Genomic DNA, 25,376 nt, shown 5'->3' on the forward strand with positions numbered 1-25,376 from the left:
AGCTTTATATTAAGTAAGTTAAAGAGAATAAAAGTAAAGCTATAGTTAAGTATATTTATTTACTACTAGATTCTCTAGTTAAGTTACTAAATAGCTTTACTATTAGGCTTCTTATACTAGGCTATAGTAGATAGGTTAAAGTATACTTTAGGCTAGTAGATAAAAGTAATATATACTCCTTAAGTGTACTACTAGATATAGTCTTACTAGGCTATAGGTAATTTCTTGTTAATAAGTCTTAGCTTTATGCCTTAGCCCTTTTAGTAAAGTATAATAAAGGTATTTTTAGCTAAAGTTAAAGAGATAATCCCTTTATTAAACACTAAAGGTTTATTCTTTATAAGTAAAATCTTCTCTTTTATAAGAAGCTTTACTTTAGTAAGCTTATTATCTTTATAGTTAAAGAAATTAATACTAGTTAGGCTAATTATATTATTTATTTATATTTTAATTATTATAAAGTTAAGGTTTTTTATAAATAAAAGGAGTAGGTATAGGTTATATAAAGTAGTAACTATATTAAGTTTTTTATAGTAGTAGTAGTTATAAGTTACTTACTAATAGGTATTTACTTTAGTAAGGCTATATAATAGCTTTACTACCTTTATAATAGTACCTTAGGGGTAGTAATTATAGATCTAAAGGGGAAGTTATATATAAATAGTATAGTTAAGTTATAAAGTTAATTATATATAGGCCTATATTATATCTTATAGCTATATTACTTTACTATTAGCTATAAGGGAAAAGGTAAGCATAAGAATTATATACTAGCTAGCTCTCTAAATTATAAGTAACTAAACTAGTAAGGTTTCTTTACTATTATTACTATAACCTTATACTATAAGTTATAATTTCTTGTATAGCTTATTATTTTTACCTTTAACTTTATTAATAAAGTAAGATTTAAAGATATAGCCTTAGTAAATAGAAAGGTTATATATAATAATCTTAAATATACTATAGTTAATAAGGCCTTAGATTTTACTTTTACTTAACTATTTAAAGGGTTTACTAGGTATAGTAATAACACCTTAGTTATATAGTTATTATATAAGTGCTAGGTTAGCCTCTTCTTTAGCTAAAAGGAAGGCACTAGAAGGTTTATTTATTTCTTATAATAGTATATTAACTAGGGTCTTATATAGTTACCTATAGGTATACTATAGAGGAAAAAAGGTTACTGTTTAAATAGGTTTTCTAGTTCCTATAGTAATAATAATAGTATCCTCTATATATTTACTAGTATAGTTAGTATCTATAGGTTAGTTAGGTTAAAGATTTATATTAATAAGCTTACCTATTTCCCTTTTAGTGTAGTAAGGTTTAACTAAGGTAGAACAGAAGTTATATAGGCTATTAATATTAATAGTATAATCCTTACTATTAATAAATAGTAGGTAATATAGGCTAGACTATTTACTCTTTTTACGCTATACTTATACCTTACTACTTAATAGTAGGTCCTTAATAACAGAGGTATCTAGGCTATTATATACCTTAAGTGCCTTATAAACTTAGTGTATTATATAGCTTTTATAGAGGTTATTAGTAGCCTTCTAGATAGTAGTTACTTATTAGATAATATTAAGTAAAAGGTAAAGTTAGTAGTTATATAGGGGTAAACGCTAAATACTAAAGGGTTAGTATAAGGCTATTAAGGCCTATAGTGTTATTAACTACTTTAACTATACTCTAAAAGATAAATTCTTAGTTAGTAGTTAAGTACTCTTTATATATAATTTTATAGGCTTATTAAAGCACTATATAGTATTATTTAACCTTTTTAATACTATAGTATACCTTAATAAAGATAATCTTAACTTTAATACTTATTATATAGGCTTTATATAAAAATTTAGTTATAGTAAAGTTCTTACCTATATTAGTAATAATCTAGTCTAGAGGTCTTTAGTAGATATTAATCTAGTAGTAATAAAGTACCTCTTATATAGTCTTTATAGAAATATTATAAAGAAAGTATACTATATTAAAGGTAGTTATAGTATTAATAATATAAAGAACTAGTTAGTTACCTTTAAGGTATATAACGTTAATAATAACCTTATAGTTAAAAGAATAGTTATTATATAAAGTAAATTTAAATTATAAAGGTGCCTTTTTATAAAGCTAGTAGTAATAGTAGTATTTAGTTAAGTGCTTAATAGCCTTAACCTTAACCTTATAACTAGCCTTATAAAGGACCTTATAAAGACAGTAGACTAATAGGTGCCTAAATTATAATAAGAAAGGTTGGGCAGATAGGAGAAGAGATAGAGAAATCAGCAGATAGAAGGATATGTATATGTTTATTATTGTTAGAAGACTTAGAGAATAAAACTACTTCTAGTGGTTTCTTCTCTTCTATATATAATAAATAACACTTACTGGATCCTTCTATAATAGTATATATTAACCCTATATTATATATATATTAACCCTTTATAATAGTTATAGTTATATAGTTATTAATGGTTCTGAAACCTTTGGCTTGTTACGGATTCGCCGGATCCGGTTTCACTTGTTTTGCCTAAGTTAGGCAACCTTGTTTAAAGTACCCTAGGCTGTATCGTATCGTTGCCTTGACCTTGACCTTGTTGACCTTATTAATGCGTTAATACTCTTAGAGGCAAGGCACTTCTAAGAGAGTAACTATTAATAGGTCTTTATAGGTCTATTAGGTTATATATAGAGTATATCTCTATATAGGCAACTATAATATCCTTATATATATATATTTTTATATCCCTTATAGTAATATTATAATAAGGGTTAGGGTTAGGGTTAGGGTTATATCTTCTTATAAGCCTTATATCTAAGTATTATTAGTAAAGTTACTATAACTCTATATTAGTTAAGTAGTAACTAGTAAGGCTATATTTAGGTAGGCTAAGGAGTATCTATAGATGCCTTTATTTTTATATAACTAGTACTATAATATTACCTTATTAAAGGGTGTTTATAAAGTTATTAAAGTAAATAAGTAGTTAATCTATATTTACTAGGTAAAGTAAAAAGGGTATATTTATAAGTATTATATAAAAAGTAATAGGCCTAAATAGTATACTAACTATAATAGTGCCCTTTAAGTAAATAGTATTACTACTACTAAACTAGATCTTTACTTAGCTAGTAGTAGCTATATTAATAGTTACTAATAGTTAGATCTATTATAATATAGTTACTTATAAGTAACTAGTAGTAGAGAAGATTACTATACTTATATTAGGTAAAATACTTTAAAAGGTACCTAATAAGTAATAATCTAATATAAAAGAGGTAGCTAGATCTAATAATACTACACTAGGGTTATCCTTTATTAACTAGTAATAGATAGCTTAGTTAGCTAAGCTAAAGGTAAGCTTATTACTACTAAAGGTAGTACTACTAAAGAATATAGTAGAGGTATAAAAAGTATTACCTTTTAGTTTATTTTTACTACTTTTAAGAGTATAGTTATCTTAAAGGTAGTAACTAAGGTCTTTATTATCTTTATTATCTTCTTCTTTTTATAGGTAACTACCTTTATAGCTAGTAAGAAAGGTTTAATATATAGTTAGTAAAGAGTCTTTTACCTAGTAGTTATTTTTAAATTATTAATATACCTTATATTACTTATTAGTAGTATATTTTATTAACTAATAACTAGGCTTATAGTAGATATAGTACTTCTTAGTATTATAGTTACTATTATTATTACTATAATAGTTACTATTACTATAGTTATTACTAAACTACTAGTTATACTCTTAGCTATAGTAGGTATAGTTAACCTAGTATTAATTATTAAGGTCTACCTAGTACTAGCTAACCTTATTATTATATTTTATTATAGTACTTACTAATAACTATAGTTAGTTATAGACTTCTTTTAATATAGACACTAGATTAAATAGGTATAATTTACACTTATAAACTCTAGAGTAAGTATTTAATAGCTAGGATTAAAGGACTTTATTATTATAGTAGCTATTAGGTAGCACTTATTAGATAAAAGTAAGTTTATTAATAAGCTTCTTAAGCACTTTAAGCTTACTTTCTTAAGGTTATTATATATAATATAGTAAAAGGTAGTATTTTACTACTTAGTAAAGTATATTTAAATAGCCTTAAGGCTCTTAAAGTAAGCTCTTATTTAGGTAACTATAGTAGTAAAGTCTTAGATATTTTTACTACTAATTTAAGTAAAATAAAAGGTAAAAGCTTTACCTTTAAGTATTAATAAAAAGGCTAATACTATTTAGTGTCTTTTAATACTAATTTTACTATAGTTATTATAAAATAAGTTTAACTTAATATTAAATATATTATATATTTTACTAGTATACTTAGATTTATTAGTAATAATCTTAGTTAAGGTACCTAATTACTAAGAGAAAGATAGTTACTAGTAGTACTACTCTTAATTAGTAGTAGCTATCCTATGCCTTAGGGTTCTATAGGATTAGTATATAAGTAAGTAAAAGGTTCTTACTATAATTAATAATAGATAAAGAAAGATAATAGACTATTACTTTATTAAATAGTCCTTATATTAAGTTATATAGGAGAAGTAGTAAATCTTATATAGATTAAGTCTACTATAGTAATACTAAGGTTTACTACTTTTACTAATATAACTTTTATACTTATTTATTAAGTTAGGCCTATATTATTACTAGTTATTACTTAAGGTTTATAAATATTACTAGGCTTTATTTAGTTATATAGGTAATAGGTTACTATTACTATTTTTACTTATACTACTCTAGGCTAATATAACTATATTAGATATTATTTAAGAAGCTATTATATATTTTAATAAGCCTATTAAATATTACTAACTTATACTATACCTTTTTAACTTCTTTATTTATCTAAATATAAAACTTATTATTATTAATAATAGTAATAAGGTATAAGGTAATTTATTAATAGTCTTTAGGTATAAAGATACCTTAATTAAGAAAGAAGTTATAAAAAATTAATAGTAGTATTTTACTAATAGCACTAAAGAAGGCTTTATTTTATTTATTAAAGTAATATTAAAAGTCCCTCTAGAGCTTATAATCTATAAAGGTATATTTAGCCTATTTAGCTATATAATAGGTAAAGTAAAAGTAAATAGTAAAAAGGTCTTACTTATTAAGAAGGATTTCTTAGCTATACTTCTTATAGTTAATATATCTTACTATAGAGGTAGATACCTTAGGGTATAAAGTACTACTAGATTAACTTATTATAAAGTTAGTTATTAAGGTTAATTAATAGTAATTACTATATAACTTTTATAGTAGTAATTAAGTAATAAGTTTTCTTCTTAATATAACTTACACTTATAAGTCTAGATAGTACTAGGTTAGTTTTATATATATAAGGTAAATAAAGATAATTTTCTAAAGGGGTAAATATAAAGATAAAAAGAAAAGTTAAATAAGGTAGTAATTATTATTACTTAAGTGTTCCTTCTTAATAGTACTATAGTTAGTATAAAAAAAATTTTTACTTATTAAAAAGGTTTTAATAGTATAATAGACACTATAGTATTTCTTATAGAGGTAAGGTAGCCTTAATAATACTTAACTTAGTTAGTAGTCTACTAGGTTATAGTAGGCTAAGTAAACTTCTATAATAGTAAGCCTTATTAATTACTAGTTATTAGTAATAATTAACTATTAATTAATATTAGTTTTTATTAGTTATTTAATAGGGATCCTTATCTTATAATATTATAAAAGTTAAGAAAAGGTAGTTAAATTTATAGTTGTTAATAGTTAACTAGTTAACAAGGTGAAGTAGGAGCATAAGTGTAGTAGTACCCTTGCGTATAGGCAAGGGTGGGGATTCTGCCGGTAGGCGGTGTGTCACGTGACCCACCGCCTCCGGCCACATCACCCATATGCCAACAATCCTTCTATGACTAGGATAAGTGCTGTATATAGGTGAAGGTAGTATTTCTGCTTTGCTGCCTATGGTATTAGTATTAGAGTGACTAGTATGGTATACCCTATTTCTGGGCTGCCTGGCGAATAGGGCTACTATCAGCACCTTGGCAAGGGCCTGTTGGAGCCTGACTTGGGTATACTGCTTCATGATGGGTTAAAGAAGGTATCTTGGGGGGGTGGGGGGGAATGGCGTTGTTTGGCGATATATGGTAACTGTTGTGATAGTTTGAAAAAGATGGTGGTGTTGATAGTTGAGGAGGATGCGGCGTTTTCGGATGGCTCGCAAGTGGGGTCGTTGAGTTCAATCAAGAGAGGAGAGTCAAGCAAGGCCGGCGACGATGATTACCATCCCTGGAATCTTGAACCCAATACCGTAGACACTCGTTGAATTCGTGCATCGCTAGTAGCCGGGTTAACGGCAAGGGGTATAGCGGCCGCTGGAAAAGAGCTAGCGTGCTAGCAGAGCAGAAACAGGGATCTAGTGGTAGTCAAGTAGATGGGCAGGTTGACCGCCTTCTAAGATTGGCCCAGCTTGTAGCCCTGCTACGCTAGCGTACTAGCTTTGTACGAATTTAACGAGTGTCTACGGTGTTGTTGCAGCCAGCTGCAACTAGTTAGTGTGGGAATGTCTGATGGAAGAAACTTTGTGTGGCAATTCCGTGCAAATATAATTTGAGACATGGTCATGAGTATATATTTCAGATCTAACCCTTTTCGCATGGCGAGAAACCAGTTGCGGTTAGTAGTCACTAAGCGGGTGCTGCAGAGACTCAGTCTCCCTCTTTAGGGCTTCCCAGTTTCTTTGGCATTGTTGTGTAGCGGCACTCTCAGACAAGTAACCTGCTTGTCCAGTGTTTGCCACGAAATAATACCCATCAGCTTTACGTACACTGTCCAGACTGATCGTCAGCGTTGTGCAATTTGCATCAATTCTGTAAGAGCTATACGACTTATATGCATGTAACCCTCCTTCGCTAACATTAACAGTATAAGCTACCTCTGTTCACGGCAGAGCAGTATCAACTCTTCACAACTCAGCTGTAAAATATGCTGAGTTTACGAGCTACATTTAAACTTTTTGATAATGCCCCAGGGACTTGTTTCACAGGGAAATATGCGGCAGCCCCACCAGCCTGTAACCTACACGACTCAGGAGCCTTTCCAGAATCGCCATTAAAGTATAGTCCGCCGTCTCAAATAAATTGTACGCGTTTATGTCCGCAAAAACCACCCTACTGCTGTAGTTAGGTTGATATAGACTTATCAGTTAAGGGCTCTGTAACGAGAACAAGGGGAAAAAGAACGGTATAAGAACAAGCTGAGAACCCCCCAAGACAGGAGGTTTCCACATAAATCCTCTTGTCTGTCTATCATTGTGACACCTTTTATGACCGTTCTGAATACACGAAGCAGACATTTTACTGTTCAAAACCTCCGCCCAAAATGAGATTCTCCGCCATCTTCCTGTTCGCTGCCTCCGTCGCCGCTGTGGCTCTTGACACAAACGTCCCTCCCGAGCTCAGCCAACCCGGCCGTCGCGGAGTTGACTGCGGTGCTTGTGCTAGACTGAACTTCTGCCCCGGAAAGCCCAATAACAACGTGGAATGCGAGTTGGACGGTTGCTGCGCGAATTAAATGCTTCGGCCGAGTTGCTCTGCTGGACCAGAGGACTGTTACAATATACGTGCGTACCACTTTACAAGCTGTAACCTGCAGGAGGTCACAACTGACATCAGCAGGGTTGAAGGTATGGAGACTAAATCTAGCCGACAGTAGACAGGAATTAATATACATTACAAGAAAACACCGGCCCAGGAAAAGAATCTAATCCGGTGGCTGCAACTCCGTGAAACATGATGTTGCAAGTGAGCCTGGGCAACTTGGCGTTGGAAACCGAACCGTGTGGCCTATTTTGACTTCTTACTCTGATAAGTGTTGTATTCATGAGCTGAGATGTCGCTTCCCTTTATGTCCCTGACGATACATAGTAACAAGGTCCAGTTGCTCATCCGATAGTTAGCACAGTTTATTTCATCTCGTTCATTAGCCACCATCTATCATATCGGATCACAATCATAATTTGGTCCCGAGAGTTTTGAGAATTAAGTGTCAACAGTAGTATCCAAGAGATCAGCCAGGCCTGATATCTGCAGGAAATCAGCATCTATCGTAAAATGAGTCTCATGAATCGTTTACATATGGCCAATTGCCTGGGTCTGCAGATCACCTTCTCATCAAGGCCGCTGTGCACCTTAGCCGATGGCCGCCCCAGACATCCGCCCTCTGCGTAGCTTGCTTGTAGTCTGAGTGCCAGCCGCCCGCTCACGTCGCGCGAGGTAGTCGGTAAGCAGCGTCGGGTTCATTTTGCGGACCTTGGCCTTGGTCTCCCATGTGGTGTCGTCGGCGGAGTCCGTGTACCCGACCCACTGAACCTTCAGCTTGGAGTTCTTTTGATCAATAATGGCAAAAATATGGAAGTAATCGGAACCCACGGTGACCTCACGTGGCTGGTTGAAGGATTCCCAATAGGCATAGACCTTTTGAGCCACTTTCTGCTGGACAACTGACTCTGGAACGAGCCGCTTCGAGTCATCGCTTGCGCGGTAGGTGATGAGGTCTACGGACTTTGTCGCCCGGTTGAATTTCCAGCCGACGATTTCGTCGTCTTTTCGAAAATCTAGATTAAATTTTGTCAGTAGCCACTAGAACTCGAAGAAGGAAGACGCATGCGGACCTGTTGACTGGGAGACGCCCACTGTGTCGGTCTCAACGGCGTTTGTCTGTGTCTTCGTACGTGATGACCTTGATCTTGCTTCCGCTGCCGTGCTCCTTGCCGGCCCGATTGACCTCTGCGTCGGGGGCTGCCTAGTGATTGCTGCAGGCTTTTCAACCGGCCGTTCCCTTGACAGGGGCGGGCTTTGGGTGACCTCCTTTGAGTTTTCCGGTAGCTTCCGCCTAGCAGCAATAGCAGCGGGCTTTGCGACGGGGCCTCCTAGATTCCGACGCGAATAGGTTCGTAGGGCAGTCCGGCGGCGGCCAGCAGGGCCAATGCGAGACATGAGAGTTACTATCGTTCTCCGTTTTATGAGAATTGAGAGCTCGATGGTATGTGCTATCTATCCGATCTAGCTCTATCCAATGGTGGGTGTGAGTGAGTGAGTGAGTGAGAGAATGAGTGAGAGAGGGAGTAGCCAAGGTACATTGTAAAACTTGTTTTCACCGAAAAGCTGAGCTTAAACTTCGGTATACCTCGGTCGGGCTCGGTAGACGATCTTTGCTGACGTCATCGTTGAGCAGTCACCCATAAGGGTACAAGCCGGGTCATCGGCCCACAAGGAGGTCCGATCTTTTGTTCGAAATTCATGTTTACTTCCAGTCTCATCCTTATTGTACTCATGCTGGATTTGATTCTTTCCAGCTTGCTGGCATGGGAAAAGAGACGTGATACGCAGCATTAACTAGGGACTGGTATCGTTGCGGTTCTATCGTGGTATTCTGGTAATGCGGGAAATTCAAAAAGAAAATACAGCTGAGCCAATCAAACCTCCATCAGACCTGTGGCGAGCGGTAGCTTGGATGCAATGTCTACCGTCTCCACCATTCCCTGTCTCCCCTAGATTCAAGCTCATCTTTGCGCGCCTCCTAGAACATAGTTTTTCATGACTTGCCAGAGACTCAGCATGGGCAAGGGAATACGCAAAAGTTGCAGGGCAGCGGGCAAGGAATGATGAAGCAGAAGCGGCCAGGACAGGCACCTTGGCCGTCGTGACCGCCCCGTAGGTTCAGGTGAGTGTCGTCGTGCTGTGGGCGAAGAGGGTCTGTGAATGTGTCCGGTAAGTCAGTATGGACGTCGATCTTCCTGGTTGATGGGGAAGCGCGGATGTGTGTGTATCGACTCACCCATCGGCCGCGCGGGGCTCGGCTGAGCGTCCAAGACGGACTGGGCCTGCCGATCATCGTGCAGAAGCGCCTTGTTTGGTTTTGTGGGGTTGAGAGCAGACATTGTTAACTAGTTGACAACGGAGAGCAGGAATTGACTCTATCAGTGATGTTTGGTTGTGATATGTATGGGATATCTTGGATCAACGGGGAAACACCGCTTTTTGCAGGCGCGTTGACACCTGATTAATTACTTGATGGGAGACTTGGCTAGTCACATGACGTCAGCTGATGGTCACCCGCCATCTTCCAAGTCGGCTGATGTGGCGGAGCTGGGGCGGTGCGCTTCATTGGCGTGAGGTACGTACTGTCGAAATGTGGCTGAGGAGTCAAGCCACTGGATGGACAATTATTGGTTGGATGATAGGCCTGTTAAGGACCGCGGGAGACAACGCCGCCACTGACCACACCTGAAGAATTTAGCTCTACATCTATTCTATGCTAATTGTTAGGGCGGGGTCCCAAGGCTGTGATTTATGAAGTCATTGATAGATGGGTTTCTCAGCTTTCAGTGTGCCTGCCAGTCATTATCTGCACGAAATACAAGCAAAAACGCACTACCTCTCTGAAGCGTTTGAATGACCAAATGGATTCAATTAAACAATGTGCACTACCGCGTATAATATTGGCGATGAGGAAAGCACTGTGTATCATCGGACAGTGCAACTGAAATAAGCCAGACTCAGAATGGTGAACACCGTTTTGGAATCCTAAAGCAGTATGATTCATCTAAAACAGTCTAGCTTTCTTCAGTCCCCCGTCAACGTAGTAGCTTACGCTGTAGTTCAGAAAACTGCACTGTTCCATGTCTTGGAAGGTGTCCGTCTTGGAGACAACGTCAAGCCTCTTGATCGGGCCTTCCAAGCCACTGACCGGCTCCCAAAGACCGCTGGCAGCGACACCGGCACTAGTGTTAGTATACCCGCGTACGGAGAGGTACGCGACATCTGGGTTCGGCTGCAGCTCGCGCACGAAGGAGGCAAAGTACGCGGAGCTGAGCTGAACTGACTTGAGATCATTGTCATTTCGAATAGTGTAGAGGTTTGCCTACAAAACGTCAGCAAGCTTTGGCACAGTATCGTGTGGGACACCACTTACAAACACCCAAGGCATATCACCGCCGTGAAGACGGAAGTACGGCTTCTCTGGGTTGCCTTTCGGAAATCCCGGCTCGATCGGACCTATCCCGTCCACATTGTTTGGGTTGTAGCCGCCATATGCGCGTTCCAGCTGGTAATAATAGGAAGTCTTGAAGGCCCCCGAGTGAACACCGGCGTAGATGGTGGCCTGATCGATGCAGCGGAACGTTTTGTCGGTTGCAACACGCTGGGTGACATTAAAGGAGTCGAGAGTTGCGTTCCCAGTGTCGTAGTAAGGAAACAGGCCGGAGTTGATGATATCCTGGGCGTATGCTTTGGAGATTCCGAGGCCAACCATAAGTCCTTCTGTCTGGTTTGCAATAGGACCAGCTGAGTACGTTGAGAAGGAGGCACCATCATCTGCGGCAACTCCCCAGATGGTGTTGACGCTGGCAGTCGAGCCATTGTTGTTGTAAACATTCAGGTTTTCTGTCGTGACATAGACGCCATCCTGCACAACGTAGCGGGCGACAGTTGCGAGGTTAACTATGGTCTGTGCGGGAATGGTCATCAGACACGCTATTTGGGCCTCCAAAGTAGCCTGATTGCAGCCGGCCTCGGAGAAGAGAGGAGCGGAGCGATTATACGAGTCCGCGATAGAAAGATAGGAGCTGTAGGTTGTACCATAATCGCCGTCGAGCCCGAGGTCGACACCACCGCCGAGATTGGACATAGCTATGGCGCCGCGAAACTTGCCAATGGATTTTGGAGATCCTAGATGTGTGCGGACAGAGCCGGCCCCGGCGGATCCACCGCTGATGACGATCTTCTCCGGATCGCCGCCAAAAGCAGCAATATTCTTGATTATCCATTCCATACCTACCACTTGGTCCGCAATGCCGTAGTTGCCGGTGATATTTGTCCCAGGCACGGCCAGGAAGCCGAGTGTGCTCAAGCGGTAGTTGATCTCTACAACAACAATATCCTCGCGCGAAGCTAACTGGCCGCCGTCGCTGCCCGCGTCGGCACCGTTGCCGCCGGTGAATCCACCGCCGTGGATCCACAGGTGCACCGGACGGAGATCCTTGGTAGAGCCAGCTTTTGGGATATAGGGCGTCTGAATGTTTACAAAGAGACAATCCTCACTACTTGTAGGGTCAGACCCCTGCGCACAGTTGGGACCGTATGCGGTCGCGTTAATGACCCGGCCCTTGGAGGAATACAATGTCGAGTACTTGAATCGTGACGGCGGGTCGGCGAAAGGAATGCCCTGGAAACGGAACGACTTTTGGTTTCGGAACCCGACGAAAGTGTTGCCGTTCGAGGTGACGGCAATCTGGTTGGCGCCGGTGGCAACGGCGTTTTCGGCCATGTTCTGGTTGCTGGACTGGGTGCAAAGCACGGGCAGTGTCTGGTTACCGCAAGGGGCGCGTCCAAAGATGAGTTCCCCTGATGTCTGGTCGGCGGTCAGGGTGCCATCCATGATCATGTATGATTGACGCTGACTAGCCCGGCCAGCATAGGCTCTGTATGCGAGAGAATGCTTAAAGTCGGAAGCGTATTTTTGAATGGCCGCTTGTGGTATCAGGGACTCGCCGATTGCGACACATGCTTTGGCACCGCTGGCCAAGGTCATGTAGTCCAATAGAATTGCTCCGATATGGTTGACATCGTCTGTGAAATTGAGGTTGTTCTGATAGAGCAACGTCAGGGATGTCGCAGAATTACTTGTACTGTTGAACTTCTCATAGACCGTAGTGGGATCGGCGATGATTCCAGCCACGCAGGCGAGCCCTACAGCTAAGCTGACGTGAAAACCCATTATTGGTTTCAGTGTATGGCATTCCTATCTGCGTAGAATATTATGCATTGAGGTTGCAAGCACTCAATCCGGTATTATCATACGAGGACTACGAAGCCTATTTACACAATTCAGTGCGGGGCCGCGGCTGCGGCACCGGGCCATTATTATCAACAACAATAACCATTAGAAATAACCCCACGACGTGCAAAATGGAGCAATACCTGTCCACCATGACACTGAAGATGGCTGTCGAAGGAAGCCCATCTTAGGACCTGGCTCCGGCATTTTGGCGCTCTTGGTGGAGTCTGGCCCCTCATCTTGGACTTTAGCCGTGGCGACTGATCAGCCGGCAGGTATCGATGGGCGAACCATTGCACTTGTAGACCTAGTCCCTACGCAAACATGTGTTAGACGGAGGAGTAGACCATGGGCAAAGCCTGATTGCTAGCATCCAGCTAGTACTTATTGGGCCGCAGGTGCAACAGAGACTGGCCTTGAGCTTTCTACCGGCAGAATTCCGCGTTCATTAGCGTTGGCCCCTTGTTCTGGACTTTAGCCGTGGTAGCGAATCAGTGGGTAGCGCTTGACGGATATATTCACACTTGAATATAATCCCTTGCGGAGCACGTGCGGAGAAGGCAAACTCAGAAGCGGAGAAGATGGGTATGACACCGAGATGCCGCATATGCAAGTCCTATCACTATCAAGTCTTGTTCATAGTTTCAGTGCACTATTTTATCCTCGCTTTTGGTCGCCCGATGAATTGGTTGTCAGACGTTTAAAGATGGGGAAATGATACGGGAAGTGGGATTTGATTTACAGCTGCCATCTTGTGACTTGTCTGGTGCGTTGGTAGACCGAGAATCTTTTGAGAACTATGATTAACATAGATAAGTTGCGTGGTTTAATGGACAATTGAGCTGCTAAACACTTCTCTCCCTGAGCATAGGCGAGAAATGTTATCCGAAGTATATTAGTAGTTGTAGTTCTCAAGAACAAAAGCATTAATCAAAGTCCAGGTCTTTTTTGAGTAAAGATGTATAGCAAAGGGAATGAAGGCACCAAATATCGTCACCTACTGAACAAACAATCCAGTTGTTCTCGCCGCTCAGCCAGAAGTTGAGCAATTATAAACGTAATAATTACAGGGCCAAAGCAATAGTCCGTTTCCTCACTGCCGATGTGCTGGACACTTTGCGCTTGAGCTCGCCCAGTTTGTTGCCGTCGGTACCTTCCCACCAGTATTGGAACCCCGGAGCTCTGAGCGGTGCCAGCAACGGTGGGAGGTCCGAGTTACTCTCTATCACTCCAATGACCTTGAAAGAAAACGTCTACGAGTCTCGATGCTACGGATCAACCTCCCGGGCCCGAGGAGTCATCGTCAACGTTGAAAGCGGGTAGGATATCAACCATCGTTGTTAGAATCGTATTGCCATCCTCGGGTTACACCGATATCCCTTGAAAAACTGGCCTTCACAGGCGGTGCAGGAGGCACACGTGGGCTTTGGCACCGCTCAGCTGGTAAAGCTTATCATCTTTTCACCGCCGCTGCCACCGCCGCCTGAGCCTCTATGGCCGATTCCAGGGACAAACGGATAGCTCCTGCCATATTGCTCAAGGGCTCCGGTTGAAGCTCACTTCGCGCGTATTGGGACTACGGCAGTCGCTCGCCGTCTAGCGATCGTTTTGCTTCTGATCGAGGTCGAAGTTGATATCCGGGCACGTATCCTCCGTACCTACTCACTCTTTGTGTTGTAGTCGTTTCTATCGCTCGACTTTCCGTTCCAAACAATAGGTTTGATCCGAACCATATCTAGCAGCCAACCGAAAAGGGATTACAATAAGATAAAGCGGCGGTGAAGCAGGCGGATGGTATTCTTCACATTTCTGGGCTCCTCAAACTACGTCTGCGACTTAGTTTTCAAGGACTTACACCTTTTGATAGACACCCTGCCTCAATTTTACCCTAAAGCGAGGCCACTGGAGAGGGCACGATGTCGTTCACTCTGTATGAAAAGAGAGCTTCTCGGCCGGTCCCATAAAGTCAAGATTCCCTGCCATTATAGGGCATCGAATCCTACACAGCACTATGCGTAACTTAGTTCCACAGAACAACATTACTTTTGTAGCATATGCAAAGGTAAAGATATTAGAATCAGACGGGTCAACTCGATAAAATAGTAGACATGGTTCGCCCTCAGTGCCGTTCATCTTTTCGCCTTGTTCCATGCCTCTATAGTTCTATGTACATGAATTTCGTCTAGTGCCTTATCAGATATAAGGATACTTAAACCTGGAATTGTCGAATAGTCAGATTGTCTTGGGGCCGATATTGGTATCGTCACTGAAGACAATCTTTCACACGCGAGGCATTGATGAGTTCCAATATTATCCATCCGTAACTTTGGACTACTGGGAAACGGGATTACATCATGCGACTATATAGCAGTCTAGCAATACTCCTTGTAGTTTGTGACTTTTGCTGTCTGGGTGCTTGCCTTAGTTAACAACCCGCTGTCGTTAAGTCCCACAGTGTTCTCTGGCAAAAGGCAATAGCCGCATTGCGCCTAATTAAGGTGATGGACTAGAAGTTCTTAGTGCCGAAATTAGGTCTAAATAGACAGGTTAATGTTTAATGCCGGAGGGGGCAAAGGTAAGAGGGCAGAGAGTATTAAGCCTGCGGCAAAATGCTTTCAGGTCGTCTAGAAGGGTCTGTAATAACAGCTGAACGCAAACGCGGCATAGCTTTTTCATAGAAACGAGAAAAAAGAGACTAACAAACTCATAATGCTCTAGGTCCGCCATGTTTATCTTCAATCTTTGCCGAGCCTTCGAACAGGGAGGGGCGCAGACCACGGGAAGATGTGGTGGATCAGCGAAAGACACAACATAAATATGACGTTGTCGCTTGAGCACGATGTTCTAGAGCGAGACCAGTTCGCATTTCTATTTGAAGAGGACGTCTGAAGTGATGTAGTACATTGTCGGAGTGTTAAGGAGTCTTCAACACCTGAAGGATATTACCAGCTGACGTGAAGAAGATATGGTAGGAAACGACGCTATGCTAGAAAGCAGTAAGATAATTAATGTAGTGCATTGCATTAAGAAAACAAGCATTCCAGTATTTTTCTGAGACGTAATCGTTTCAGAACTGGAGTACACTTAGGCAAAGCAACCACTCTCAAAAGTTCGGGATTCTTTTAAGTTTTGTATGGATGCAGAGGATGATATTGATTTCTTGTTGTGATTTAATCTTGTAGACTTATGATATAGTGTACGGGTGGGAACGTGTCACTGCGGCTTACCCGCAGACATGGGCTACAATAAAATCACGGTAAAATCTATACTGGCTTTCGGCCAAGCCGCGGTGGTGTTGTGACATGGTGCCGGGTTGAGTTTGTAATGAACGTACTGGTCATCTTAAGAGTATGACAAGAATGAAGGTGTGGCAAACTATAGATATCATCTCGGCCAGGGACAACGTTATGGCAATCAGACCATGACAATCGCGCTCTTTTTAGCATTAATACTGCGCCGAAGCTTCAGCATGACTGCATGGGTATTTGCATGTTATTAGCCAGCACCCTTCAGGCCCAGAAAGTACCACGCCTAGGTATTGAACAGGACGACCGCAGCAGTAGCCGTGACCTCAGGGATAAGCATCCGCGCGTCCTCGGTGTCTTCGGCTGAAGTCTATCAGCGCCGGAACCTTGGTTGAGCAGAAAACGTGTAGGAAGCTGAGCCTAATCTACCTATCTTGTTTATTCTGCACGTTACGCAAAGCTGAGAGGAGCTGGTAAGGGCTGATTTCCAAACCATGTAGCCGGGAATTTTCCTTGGCGTCAGATAACCTTACGCGTTGAAGGCCACAAGTCGATGCATATCAAAACTCTAACCTAAATTATAGTTTGCTAGGTCACTTTAGGTTCTTACCGCACCGGCCGACGTTACGACACACATACTTTCTTGACAGCGGCTACTCCCGTTCCTGTCCCAAGACTGTGCATAAGGAATGTCCTCAACGTTTACATCCAATGTAACGTTGACGATGAAACATTCGGCTCGAAGCCCACCAGCTGCGTAGGTAATATATTGCCCAGCGACACCGCTTTCCCGCGCGATCTCACTTGTGGACCCAAGAGACAATAGCCTGCAGCTCATCTGCATCAGTATGGCTAGGCCTTGGAAGGGGAGAGGGGTTTTTAGGTAAAGATACCAAACAAAAACTCAATCTTGTTTGTTGTGGCAAAGGAACTTTTCGAGTGGGAAAAATATATGAAGACGGGGAATTAGGCCAGCAGAAACGCAATTCCAAGTGCTTTTATAACTGCAAAAGAACCCAAGATGACAGTCATTGTGTCACTAAAGGAACTTTGCTGGATCCATCTGAGCACCTACAGCGTAGCGAGTTAGACTTGCGCAGTGAATGCCACTTTGATGCTATCAATTATTGCAAGATACAGAGACCTTACTAGCGTTCAGACGCTAGGCATTATTGGCATTAGATTTGTCTCGGAGAATGTCTTGCAGCCCTAGTAAAATGAAATAATCCAAATGACACATATAATTTGCTCACAATGAAGTCCCGTCACAATTACAGGTAGCCGTCACAGAGACATAGAAACAAGGATAGCAATGCGCTTGTAATAGTTACATGAAACTCCCCATGATAAGAGTCTCACTTGTATGACTCGTAATCGCCTGCGTGATGGGGTTGAAAGTCCAACTGTTGCACATGTCGTGACTCGTGCGCAGCTACATGTATATCCCTCAAAGGACCCGTATAGGTCTGCACGAATGCACGCTACTTAAACCTAGAAACCCACTCCCAAGACTACTACTACACTCCACAGGCCCAATACCACCCCAAACATTTGATTACTCTTTTGGCAAGGTGAAATGTTAGCAGGTTTTCGGATTTCGTGCGGGGCGTGGGGGAAGCTCATGCCCCACGGGCCGACGTGACAGGCGAAGTGGATTGCCACTAAGCCAGGTGTCTCCGACTACTACCAAGCGATCAAGTGGATTACATGGGATATCCACTAGCTCGTCTTATTGTGTTCTACTGGTCACCAGCTCCATTGACGACTGATTCTCGCGGGTCACACTGGTGATGCCTTTTACACAGTCGAGTTATCCGAGATAGACAGAACCTTGACTCTAGGAATCCAATGCTTGGCTTGTCGGACCTCGAATGCCTGCCATGAACCTTAAAGCTTTGCTCTTAGCATCTGTGTACTCCTTGAGGGCAGCAAGAGGAGCACCTACATCGAGTGCAAGCTTTGATATCAACGCGGATTGGGTGTCTTGGGATGATAATACATGGACCTTGAAATCAACCAAACCGCAGCCAGGGGTTTTTACTTCATGGTTGCCGCAGTCGAACGGGTATGTAAACTATAATCTGTCAGAATCATGGTCTCCGGTAACCCCGTTTGCTCCTATCGTGTTGTGTATGGGAACTAATACGCACCTGCTTTGTTTGAAAATAGCTATTTTGGCCTCGCTCAAGGTTCCTTGGGGCCGTTCTATGAGCGCAGCCGTCGAAATGATTCAGAAGGATGGCCGTCTTATAGCAATCCCCGAAGGACGTTCGCCACTGTCACGGGATTCTGGAGCAGCGAGGCTAGCACACTTGAGCCCGGGGAGCTGGGCGAGAGTTTCATCTCCGGGGTGCCGCACTTTACCGACTTGCTTGTTGAAGCATGTGGCAGTGTCCTCAACGGAGATGTAGATGTATCCGAGATCACCGAGTTCGAGTCAACGCTGTCTTTGTAAGTAAGCGTGCGCGCACTGGCTTTCCCACACGGCGGAAGAATAAAGGCACTAATTGGCTATGTCTTACTTCCAGCAAGACCGGAATACTCACATGGTCGTATGTCTGGAGCCCTCCGACGTGCGTGGAGAATCAGAAATTTCTCATATCATACGAGTCTTTGGCCTCGATGGTCGAACGACGTTTGGCAGCTGTGAAACTGGCCATCTTCAGTGAGCAAGGACTCGACAATGTGTACATCCTTGATCGACAAGACAACCAGTCCGCTTTGCGCACAAGAACTGTCAAGACAGGCGTCAATCAGGCCAGCAGTCAGGTCTATTCAGCTGTTTCGCCAATGGGAGTTGACCACGTCATGGCGTATGTGCTGTCATCAACCCTTGGAGGCGAGTTGTTGTGCCTTGAAAGAAGGGATGAATACTCGAGCGACTTTTTTTCCGCACTCAATGTCATAGGAACCTCGGGTTCAGCCAACTCATCCACCACAGACCCCCAGTCTGTCTCCCCGACGCAGCGGTATCTGGTGCAACCCGGTTTGCAATCCGCGACAGTTTACAAATACGCAGCTATTGCCTCAACAGAACATTACGGATCGGACACAGAGGCAGTGGTCTCGAGCGTTGTGTCATCTGCCATAATCCGCGGGTATCATGCTTTGCGTGAGGAACACAGCGTCGAAGTGGGCAAGTTCATGAGCCCGGACTTCGTCGCTGATTTTAGAGACCCAGCGACAGGAACGCTTCCAATAAACGGTGGCGGGCACGTGGTAGAAGCCTTGCAGATCACAGCCATCTCCTCCGCTTACTACCTTTACACGAGCCTCATCCCATGGAGCCCGGCTCAAGATGAGAACCCAAGCACTTGCATCGCATGTAACTCTCTGGCCGTTGGCGGCTTGGTTTCCCAGACATACGGAGGCAAGATCTTTTGGGACGCCGATCTCTTTGTGGCGCCCGCCATCCAAGGAGTGCACCCCAAGTTGGCAAGACAGTTTTCGCTGTATCGCATAAACAGGGCAGAAGAGTCTCGCAAAAACACCAAGAGGCACAACCTAAAAGATGGGAGCATGCTCTATGCATGGACAAGCGGTCGATATGGACAATGCTACAACATGTCTGCACCCTGCATCATGTACCAATATCACCTCAATGCCGATATCGCCTTGAGCATGACCATGGGCCGCAACACCAGCGGCGACAGGAATTGGTATGAAAAGCACGGGGCTGTGGACGTCATCGACGGCGTGGCCACGGGCCTGAGCGATATTCTCACACGACGAGAGAACACTGGCCTCTGGGGCATCGACGTGATGGCCGATGCCGACGAATACTACATGTGGATTGCAGACGGTTCATTTACTAGTACCGCGGTCAGCACTCTTCTGCAAATAGCCTCGGAGGCTCGTCATGAGCGAGGTATCCCACTCGAGACCAACTGGCTTGACCAGCTCGAGCACATGTCGATACCCACCTCAGACGACGGCGTTGTGCTCGAATTTCAGGGCATGACAAACGATGTCTTCCCCAAGCAGGCAGACGTCATCTTGTCCCATTATCCCTACGACTACAAGCGGAATTTCTCACTCGACAAATACCGAGCTGCAATGGACTTTTACGCAGTCCGCACCGACCCGCACGGTCCAGCCATGACTTGGAGCATGTATGCTATCACGGCCAACTCCCTGGCTACCTCGGGATGCGCTTTCTGGACATACCTAGTCAAATCGTTCCAGCCTTATATCCGCGGCCCTTGGTACCAGTACTCCGAACAGCAAGATGACGAGCCTGACGTCCTGGACCCCCTGACCGGGAACCCTATCAACCCGGCTTTTCCGTTCCTCACGGGCCACGGCGGCCTCCTGCAGATATTCACGGCGGGATTTCTCGGCCTACGCGTCACGCACCGAAATTTGGTGATAAATCCATCGCTCCCTCCGCAGCTCCGCGACTTCAAACCGCCCATCCAGTATTATAACGGCGCCGTCGTCAGCTTCCGCATGAATCGTACGCATACGTTTATCACGAGGCGCGATGCATCTCACTTCGACGGTCTGGTGCCAGACCAGTACGGCGAGGAGGATATGCCCATCACCGTCGGCCGAGGCGTGGACGACCCCAACGCGCGGACGGTGTTCTTGCGCATCAATGACACCGTAGTAGTGCCGAATAGGTTGTATGATGCTGAGGTTTCCGTGCCGGGCAACGTTTTGCAATGCCACGACGCAACTTCGTCACATGGCGAGCTAGCGTTCGCAGCCACGGATGGATACGGAGGCACTTTTTGGCAGTCCGGTACTTGTGATGTCACGGCCGCTGTGGTGGTGGATCTGGGAACTTCGCAGATGCCGCGGCGGCTGAAAGCTATCCAGCTGGACTTTGCCATGCGGCCGCCAAAGCATGTCAAGGTTTCGGTCTCGAATAGCTCCGATTTCGAGCCTGGTACAGTGCTTGCAGACCAAGACATCCGTATCACGAAGCCATGGATCCCGAACTCGCCGGTGGTGAAATACGTAGGAAATATGACCACCATCCAGCTCACTGGCGCTGTATGGAGTGGTGTATTTGCGAAACTCGAGATCACAGGCTGCTGGACAGATGACGGTGCTGGGGCCACGGTTGCCGAGTTCGGGCTCCTGGCTGCAGATCTCCATGAGTGAGTGAAATTCGAAATTGATTTGGGCTATGCATAGAATGAAATTGAATTGCTGCTGTACCGTATCAATCTTTTTACAAAGCTTTCTCCGCCAGTTTCCTTATCGACCTAGCGATTGTCTTGTTCATGTCCAGCCCTCGTGGGAAGTCGTGCCCAAACACATGCCCAATTTGATCCGCTTGGCCGGGTTCAGCAATGTCAAACAGTTGCTGGCCGTATTCGGGGGCATCGCCTAAGCCTGTAATGTGCAGCGATGGCATGGAAAGTGGGTGGCCATCCCAAGCCTCATCAAAAAACGTCATGTAGTGCGTTTTATTTACGAGAGCCTGTAGGTATGAGTTTGATCATCGTCAGTCGGCGCCGCGGATCTTAAGCAAGTCGCCGAGTCATTCTGTGCATACCTGTCTACCATTGGCAAGCTTTACGGGCCGCACTCTATCCAGGTGTTCGGCGGGGTCCGCTTTGAAGACGTCGAATAGCATTCGCAGCTTTGGCGCTTCTTCAATGGGTATGTCCGTGACTTTTTGGTCACCCAGTGGCATAATATAAGGCGGCACGGCGCTGTTAATGAGCACCAGAAATTTGATTGGTAACTCCTGAGGTGTGGCGTATGGGTTCTCGATGAGAAGTCGGATAGCAATTTGAGCAGCCATCGACCCGCCCTGGCTAGTTCAGGTTAGTATTTTCTGCATCGACGAAAACATCACCTGTTTCGGAATCATGATCTCATTCAATGGAACGAGAGTTTCCGTCGACTTACGAGTATCCTAGTAAACCATCAAATGGGCCGTGGTCCTCTATAACTTGACGGAGCTCGTTCTCAGTAGCCAGAATATCATCGATATCCAGCATGTTGTAAAACCCATACAGCTAAAATGCGTCATCACGGTAGTGGTTAGTAACCCCATGCTTCAAGGCCAGACTAAAGTAGGCATTTCTACAGGCAAAGACACCGGGGAGTTTTGAGAGGCCTTGGACCCAGAAACTGGAACAGAGCCCTGAATGCTTACGTTTGACTTTGAGAAATCGACTGTATGCAGAGACCAGTTGCCCTCTAAATGGGGCCACCGGCCTTCCACAAACTCAAACTCATATTCTGGCTCCAGCAAGCTCCGTATGCCTGCCGTTTGCATCCGGAAAATCTACAAGAGTGATGAAGGATTAGTTACTCTGTGGCTTGTAGTGTTGGAGTATGCGCTATTGAGCAAAAACTGCCCACCTCTGTGTTGGAACCCCTGCCGTGCAGACATAAAATTCGTATAGGCATAACTAGTTGTAATCTGTTAAGCACAATATTTGTCCAAGACGTTGTGGATGTTCAGGGTTGCCGTTGTCAAGGTGTCCAAAAGGATTAGGGTTTCAAGCTTTCAGCAAGACAAGAAAGGCTGTTTTTGTTATGTCGTTATCATGTACAGCCCATATATAGCAATTAGATACGGTAGTTAGACAACCCTGTTTGCTTGTCCTGCTATGGCAAAGAACGCCCTACTGCGGAGAAATGAGATCCACTGACACAACACCTAAGGGGTTTCCGTGTACTCTCGCGCTTTATTGGTGACTAACATGTAGCCCAAATTGGCGCGAAATTTGCCAAGGCAGCCGGAATGTGTCAGGTATTTTCCCCTCTCGCTGTGATTCACGGTACCTGGATTTTCGGTGGCAGTGAACAGTCAATAGATTCTGGGACTGCTATCAAACTAGAGCAATGACATTGATGGAAATTTTATGGGGTTTGACTAGTAGCGCATTTACCGCTACTCTTGTGGTCCCAACGTCTCATGATGTGGAGTGCGGACAGAAACCTGATATCGGAAGACCACGTCAGACGACAAAAGCACAGGGCGGAGAAAGCATATGACTCAAGTATGGGTTAGCCTGTCAGGCGAGTCCCCGCGGCGGGGAGCAACTGAAATGGATCAATCTGACCCATGTGGAAGCCATGTGTTAATACGGTGCATGCGTAGAGACCCTTGGCTTGCATGGCAGGGTGATCCCAGCTTGGCATATCTATGTACTATGTATATCTCAACTTCAAGGGGACGAAACCTGATAAAGATGGACGTGTGGAACCGCGTCTATGAGCCCGGAAAAAAGAGAAACAAAAAATAGAAAGTTGAGTAAGTATGTGTGGTATCTTTTGCAGATGCGAGGCCCCTCGAGAAAGAAAAAAAAGAGAAATTGAAGGTACAAAAACCTTCATTTTATGATGTCGAGGCTTCATAGATATGGGTCGTCATGTGCCAGATCACTTGATGGCCTCCTGGAGCATCATTTCCATGGATCTCCAGATACCGTTTCTCATATCCAGGCATTTACACACCGCTGCTTCATGTCTAGCCTTGTGATCTAATTCGTGATAAAGAGAAAAGAAAGAAAACTCTATTCTGGTCTTAAAACGCCGACCGTCGCCTGATTCTAATTTTTTCCTTGAGCGGCGGAATGTGGTTGGTTCCGAACCACAGATTCTCTGGCCTTTTGTCTTTGAACTCAAACTCATACTTGAGCAGGATGTTGGCCATTAGTACCTTCAACATGCCGGAAGCAAAAAACCGACCGGGACAGCTATTCAGACCAGCCCCGAAGGACAAATAGTCCGCGGACGTGGTGGCCCACGCCTGCCTTGCCCCCTTCAGATTATCACCAGTCCCCCGTGCGTCCTTTCGTCTGTCGTAGAAACGAAACGGCTTGAAAGCTTCCGCGTCGGGTCCGTAGATATCCGTGTCAAAGTGGATCGAGTAGGCCGGAATGCCAACTTGGTAGCCTCGAGGGATATGGACGCCCGAAGGCGTAGTGACACCGTCCTTTCCCACGATGCGCAAGGGACCCAAACTCAAGATGGTGTTGACACGCTGGCTTTCCCGGAAGCTGCTGTCCAGCCTCTCGAGCTGGGCCAGTGATCGCTTGTTCCAGCCTTGTTCTTCGCCGTGAGCGGCGCGAACTTGATTGATTTCTCGGCGAAGCTGGGCCACGATCTTCGAGCCCTGCTCGGCGCCGGAACCGACGATGTCAAGGATCATGTGTACGATGGCAAAGACGTTGGTGTGCAGTGCGAAGGCATTGAGAAGCAAGATGCGCGCTGAAAGGACTTCTGGGTCCAATAGGTACGGGTCGCCCTGTGATTCTCCATGAGCAATGTACCAACTCAACAAGTCTGCCTCGTCTGCTTCTCCGTCGTGCTGCCAGTCATCTGTCTCCGATCCCTTTGAGTATTGTGAGTGGCCTCTGGCCTCCAATCTTCTGCGAACCTCGTCGACGGTCAGCTTGAACCATTTCCTCTCGCACCAGCGGGATGGCAAGGTCACCAGAGGCGCCAGGAGGCGCCGCAGCGGGGCCGGAAGCAGCCAGAGCAGGTTCGCCTCGAGAGGTATGACTTTTGCGTATGAGAAGCCGGTTTCGAGCACCTCTTCATTCCGGCAGTGTCTCTTTCCGATGAAGATGCGGTTGATCGCCTGGCTCACGATGGGCCTCAGTGTGTCGTAGACACCCACCTCCCTCCACTCGCCGCCGCCTTCGTCACCCCAATGCTTCGCCAGTGCAAGATCCAGCTCTTCTGAGAGGGCCGGGATCAGATTGCCGATCTCCCGGGTGAGCTTGGTGGCTATGATGTGGATCGTCACTTTGTTGTGATCTCGCGTGGGGTAAATGGTGCCAAGGTCCCATTGGAAATGGTTGATAGTCTGCTCATGCATGCTCACGACGGAATCGGGCTGATCCACGAGCCATTTTCTCTCGTCCGAGGGCAGCAAGATCAACTTGTTTTGGCCTGGCCCTAGGATGGGGACACGGACCGTCTCATTCTTGTGTTGTGTGTGGTGCAGGCGGAGCGTCTTTTTCAGATCCAAGGTATTCCGGTAGAGTGCCCGAAGATATGGCGCCCACTCGCCGGGTTCGCCGTCGAGAAACCTTAATTTGGCGATTGAGCGAGGGGTTGGAAAGAGAAGATAATTATAAACTAGATATATGATCAGGAATACCGTCGGCATGAGTACCGGCAGCGGTAGCAGCCATTCTGTGCTCTGCATTGCGGCGTAAGTCGGGCTACAAGCGTTGAAAACCGGACAGAAACCAGAATAACTGCTGGGAATGAGAAAAGAATATAACGGCGTTATAAATATGAGGTACGGATAAGTGTTTTAATCCAACACCATCCGACGCACTGTATGAACCCACATAGGCGGGACCGAATGCTTGGTAGTAAGCCT

The 25,376-nt window shown here is 44.2% G+C and overlaps 6 protein-coding genes across 6 annotated transcripts; 1 reads left to right on the plus strand and 5 right to left on the minus strand.

Moving 5' to 3' along the window:
* Positions 1–7,915: 7,915 nt before the first annotated feature.
* Positions 7,916–9,070, minus strand: LY79DRAFT_344517 (uncharacterized protein). The gene is made up of 3 exons (XM_060552599.1): positions 8,659–9,070; positions 8,152–8,601; positions 7,916–8,088 (listed from the first exon to the last, which is right to left on the minus strand). Exons 1-2 carry the CDS (start codon positions 8,981–8,983, stop codon positions 8,177–8,179), a joined length of 750 nt encoding a protein of 249 aa, XP_060410506.1. The 5' UTR covers positions 8,984–9,070; the 3' UTR covers positions 7,916–8,088; positions 8,152–8,176.
* Positions 9,071–9,128: 58 nt separating this feature from the next.
* LY79DRAFT_564348 (uncharacterized protein) lies at positions 9,129–10,012 on the minus strand. The gene is made up of 2 exons (XM_060558644.1): positions 9,825–10,012; positions 9,129–9,742 (listed from the first exon to the last, which is right to left on the minus strand). Exons 1-2 carry the CDS (start codon positions 9,925–9,927, stop codon positions 9,600–9,602), a joined length of 246 nt encoding a protein of 81 aa, XP_060410507.1. The 5' UTR covers positions 9,928–10,012; the 3' UTR covers positions 9,129–9,599.
* Positions 10,013–10,592: 580 nt separating this feature from the next.
* Positions 10,593–12,764, minus strand: LY79DRAFT_592898 (carboxylesterase family protein; the record flags this gene model as incomplete). The annotated part of the gene is given in 5 exon segments (XM_060561484.1): positions 10,593–10,910; positions 10,962–11,801; positions 11,826–12,059; positions 12,072–12,675; positions 12,685–12,764. Coding segments are annotated over 5 exon segments (2,076 nt in total).
* A 5,176-nt stretch (positions 12,765–17,940) lies between these two features.
* On the plus strand, positions 17,941–21,178 carry LY79DRAFT_582560 (glycosyl hydrolase family 65 central catalytic domain-containing protein; the record flags this gene model as incomplete). Its single annotated transcript, XM_060560267.1, has 3 exons — positions 17,941–18,134; positions 18,239–18,520; positions 18,598–21,178. The coding sequence occupies 3 exons, from the start codon at positions 17,941–17,943 to the stop codon at positions 21,176–21,178; spliced, it is 3,057 nt and encodes a 1,018-aa protein (XP_060410509.1).
* Positions 21,179–21,196: 18 nt separating this feature from the next.
* LY79DRAFT_564361 (serine hydrolase FSH) lies at positions 21,197–22,788 on the minus strand. The gene is made up of 5 exons (XM_060558645.1): positions 22,394–22,788; positions 22,185–22,316; positions 21,935–22,044; positions 21,576–21,840; positions 21,197–21,500 (listed from the first exon to the last, which is right to left on the minus strand). Exons 1-5 carry the CDS (start codon positions 22,439–22,441, stop codon positions 21,249–21,251), a joined length of 807 nt encoding a protein of 268 aa, XP_060410510.1. The 5' UTR covers positions 22,442–22,788; the 3' UTR covers positions 21,197–21,248.
* A 776-nt stretch (positions 22,789–23,564) lies between these two features.
* Positions 23,565–25,196, minus strand: LY79DRAFT_592901 (cytochrome P450; the record flags this gene model as incomplete). The annotated part of the gene is made up of 1 exon (XM_060561485.1): positions 23,565–25,196. One exon carries the CDS (start codon positions 25,194–25,196, stop codon positions 23,565–23,567), a length of 1,632 nt encoding a protein of 543 aa, XP_060410511.1.
* Positions 25,197–25,376: the final 180 nt, after the last annotated feature.

Source organism: Colletotrichum navitas (assembly GCF_030913465.1).
Source record: "Colletotrichum navitas strain CBS 125086 chromosome Unknown LY79scaffold_67, whole genome shotgun sequence".
NCBI classification, from domain to species: domain Eukaryota; kingdom Fungi; phylum Ascomycota; class Sordariomycetes; order Glomerellales; family Glomerellaceae; genus Colletotrichum; species Colletotrichum navitas.

Excerpts from the sequence above, each read along its gene's own strand:
- LY79DRAFT_564361 (XM_060558645.1), bottom strand. The coding sequence starts at position 22,441 with ATGCCTATACGAATTTTATGTCTGCACGGCAGGGGTTCCAACACAGAG. Across the intron at positions 22,317-22,393 it reads GCAGGGGTTCCAACACAGAG|ATTTTCCGGATGCAAACGGC; the intron begins GTGGGCAGTTTT and ends TCACTCTTGTAG. Across the intron at positions 21,841-21,934 it reads GATGGTTTACTAGGATACTC|CCAGGGCGGGTCGATGGCTG; the intron begins GTAAGTCGACGG and ends AACCTGAACTAG.
- LY79DRAFT_344517 (XM_060552599.1), bottom strand. The coding sequence starts at position 8,983 with ATGTCTCGCATTGGCCCTGCTGGCCGCCGCCGGACTGCCCTACGAACC. Across the intron at positions 8,602-8,658 it reads GGGCGTCTCCCAGTCAACAG|ATTTTCGAAAAGACGACGAA; the intron begins GTCCGCATGCGT and ends AATTTAATCTAG.
- LY79DRAFT_564348 (XM_060558644.1), bottom strand. The coding sequence starts at position 9,927 with ATGTCTGCTCTCAACCCCACAAAACCAAACAAGGCGCTTCTGCACGAT. Across the intron at positions 9,743-9,824 it reads GAGCCCCGCGCGGCCGATGG|ACCCTCTTCGCCCACAGCAC; the intron begins GTGAGTCGATAC and ends ACACATTCACAG.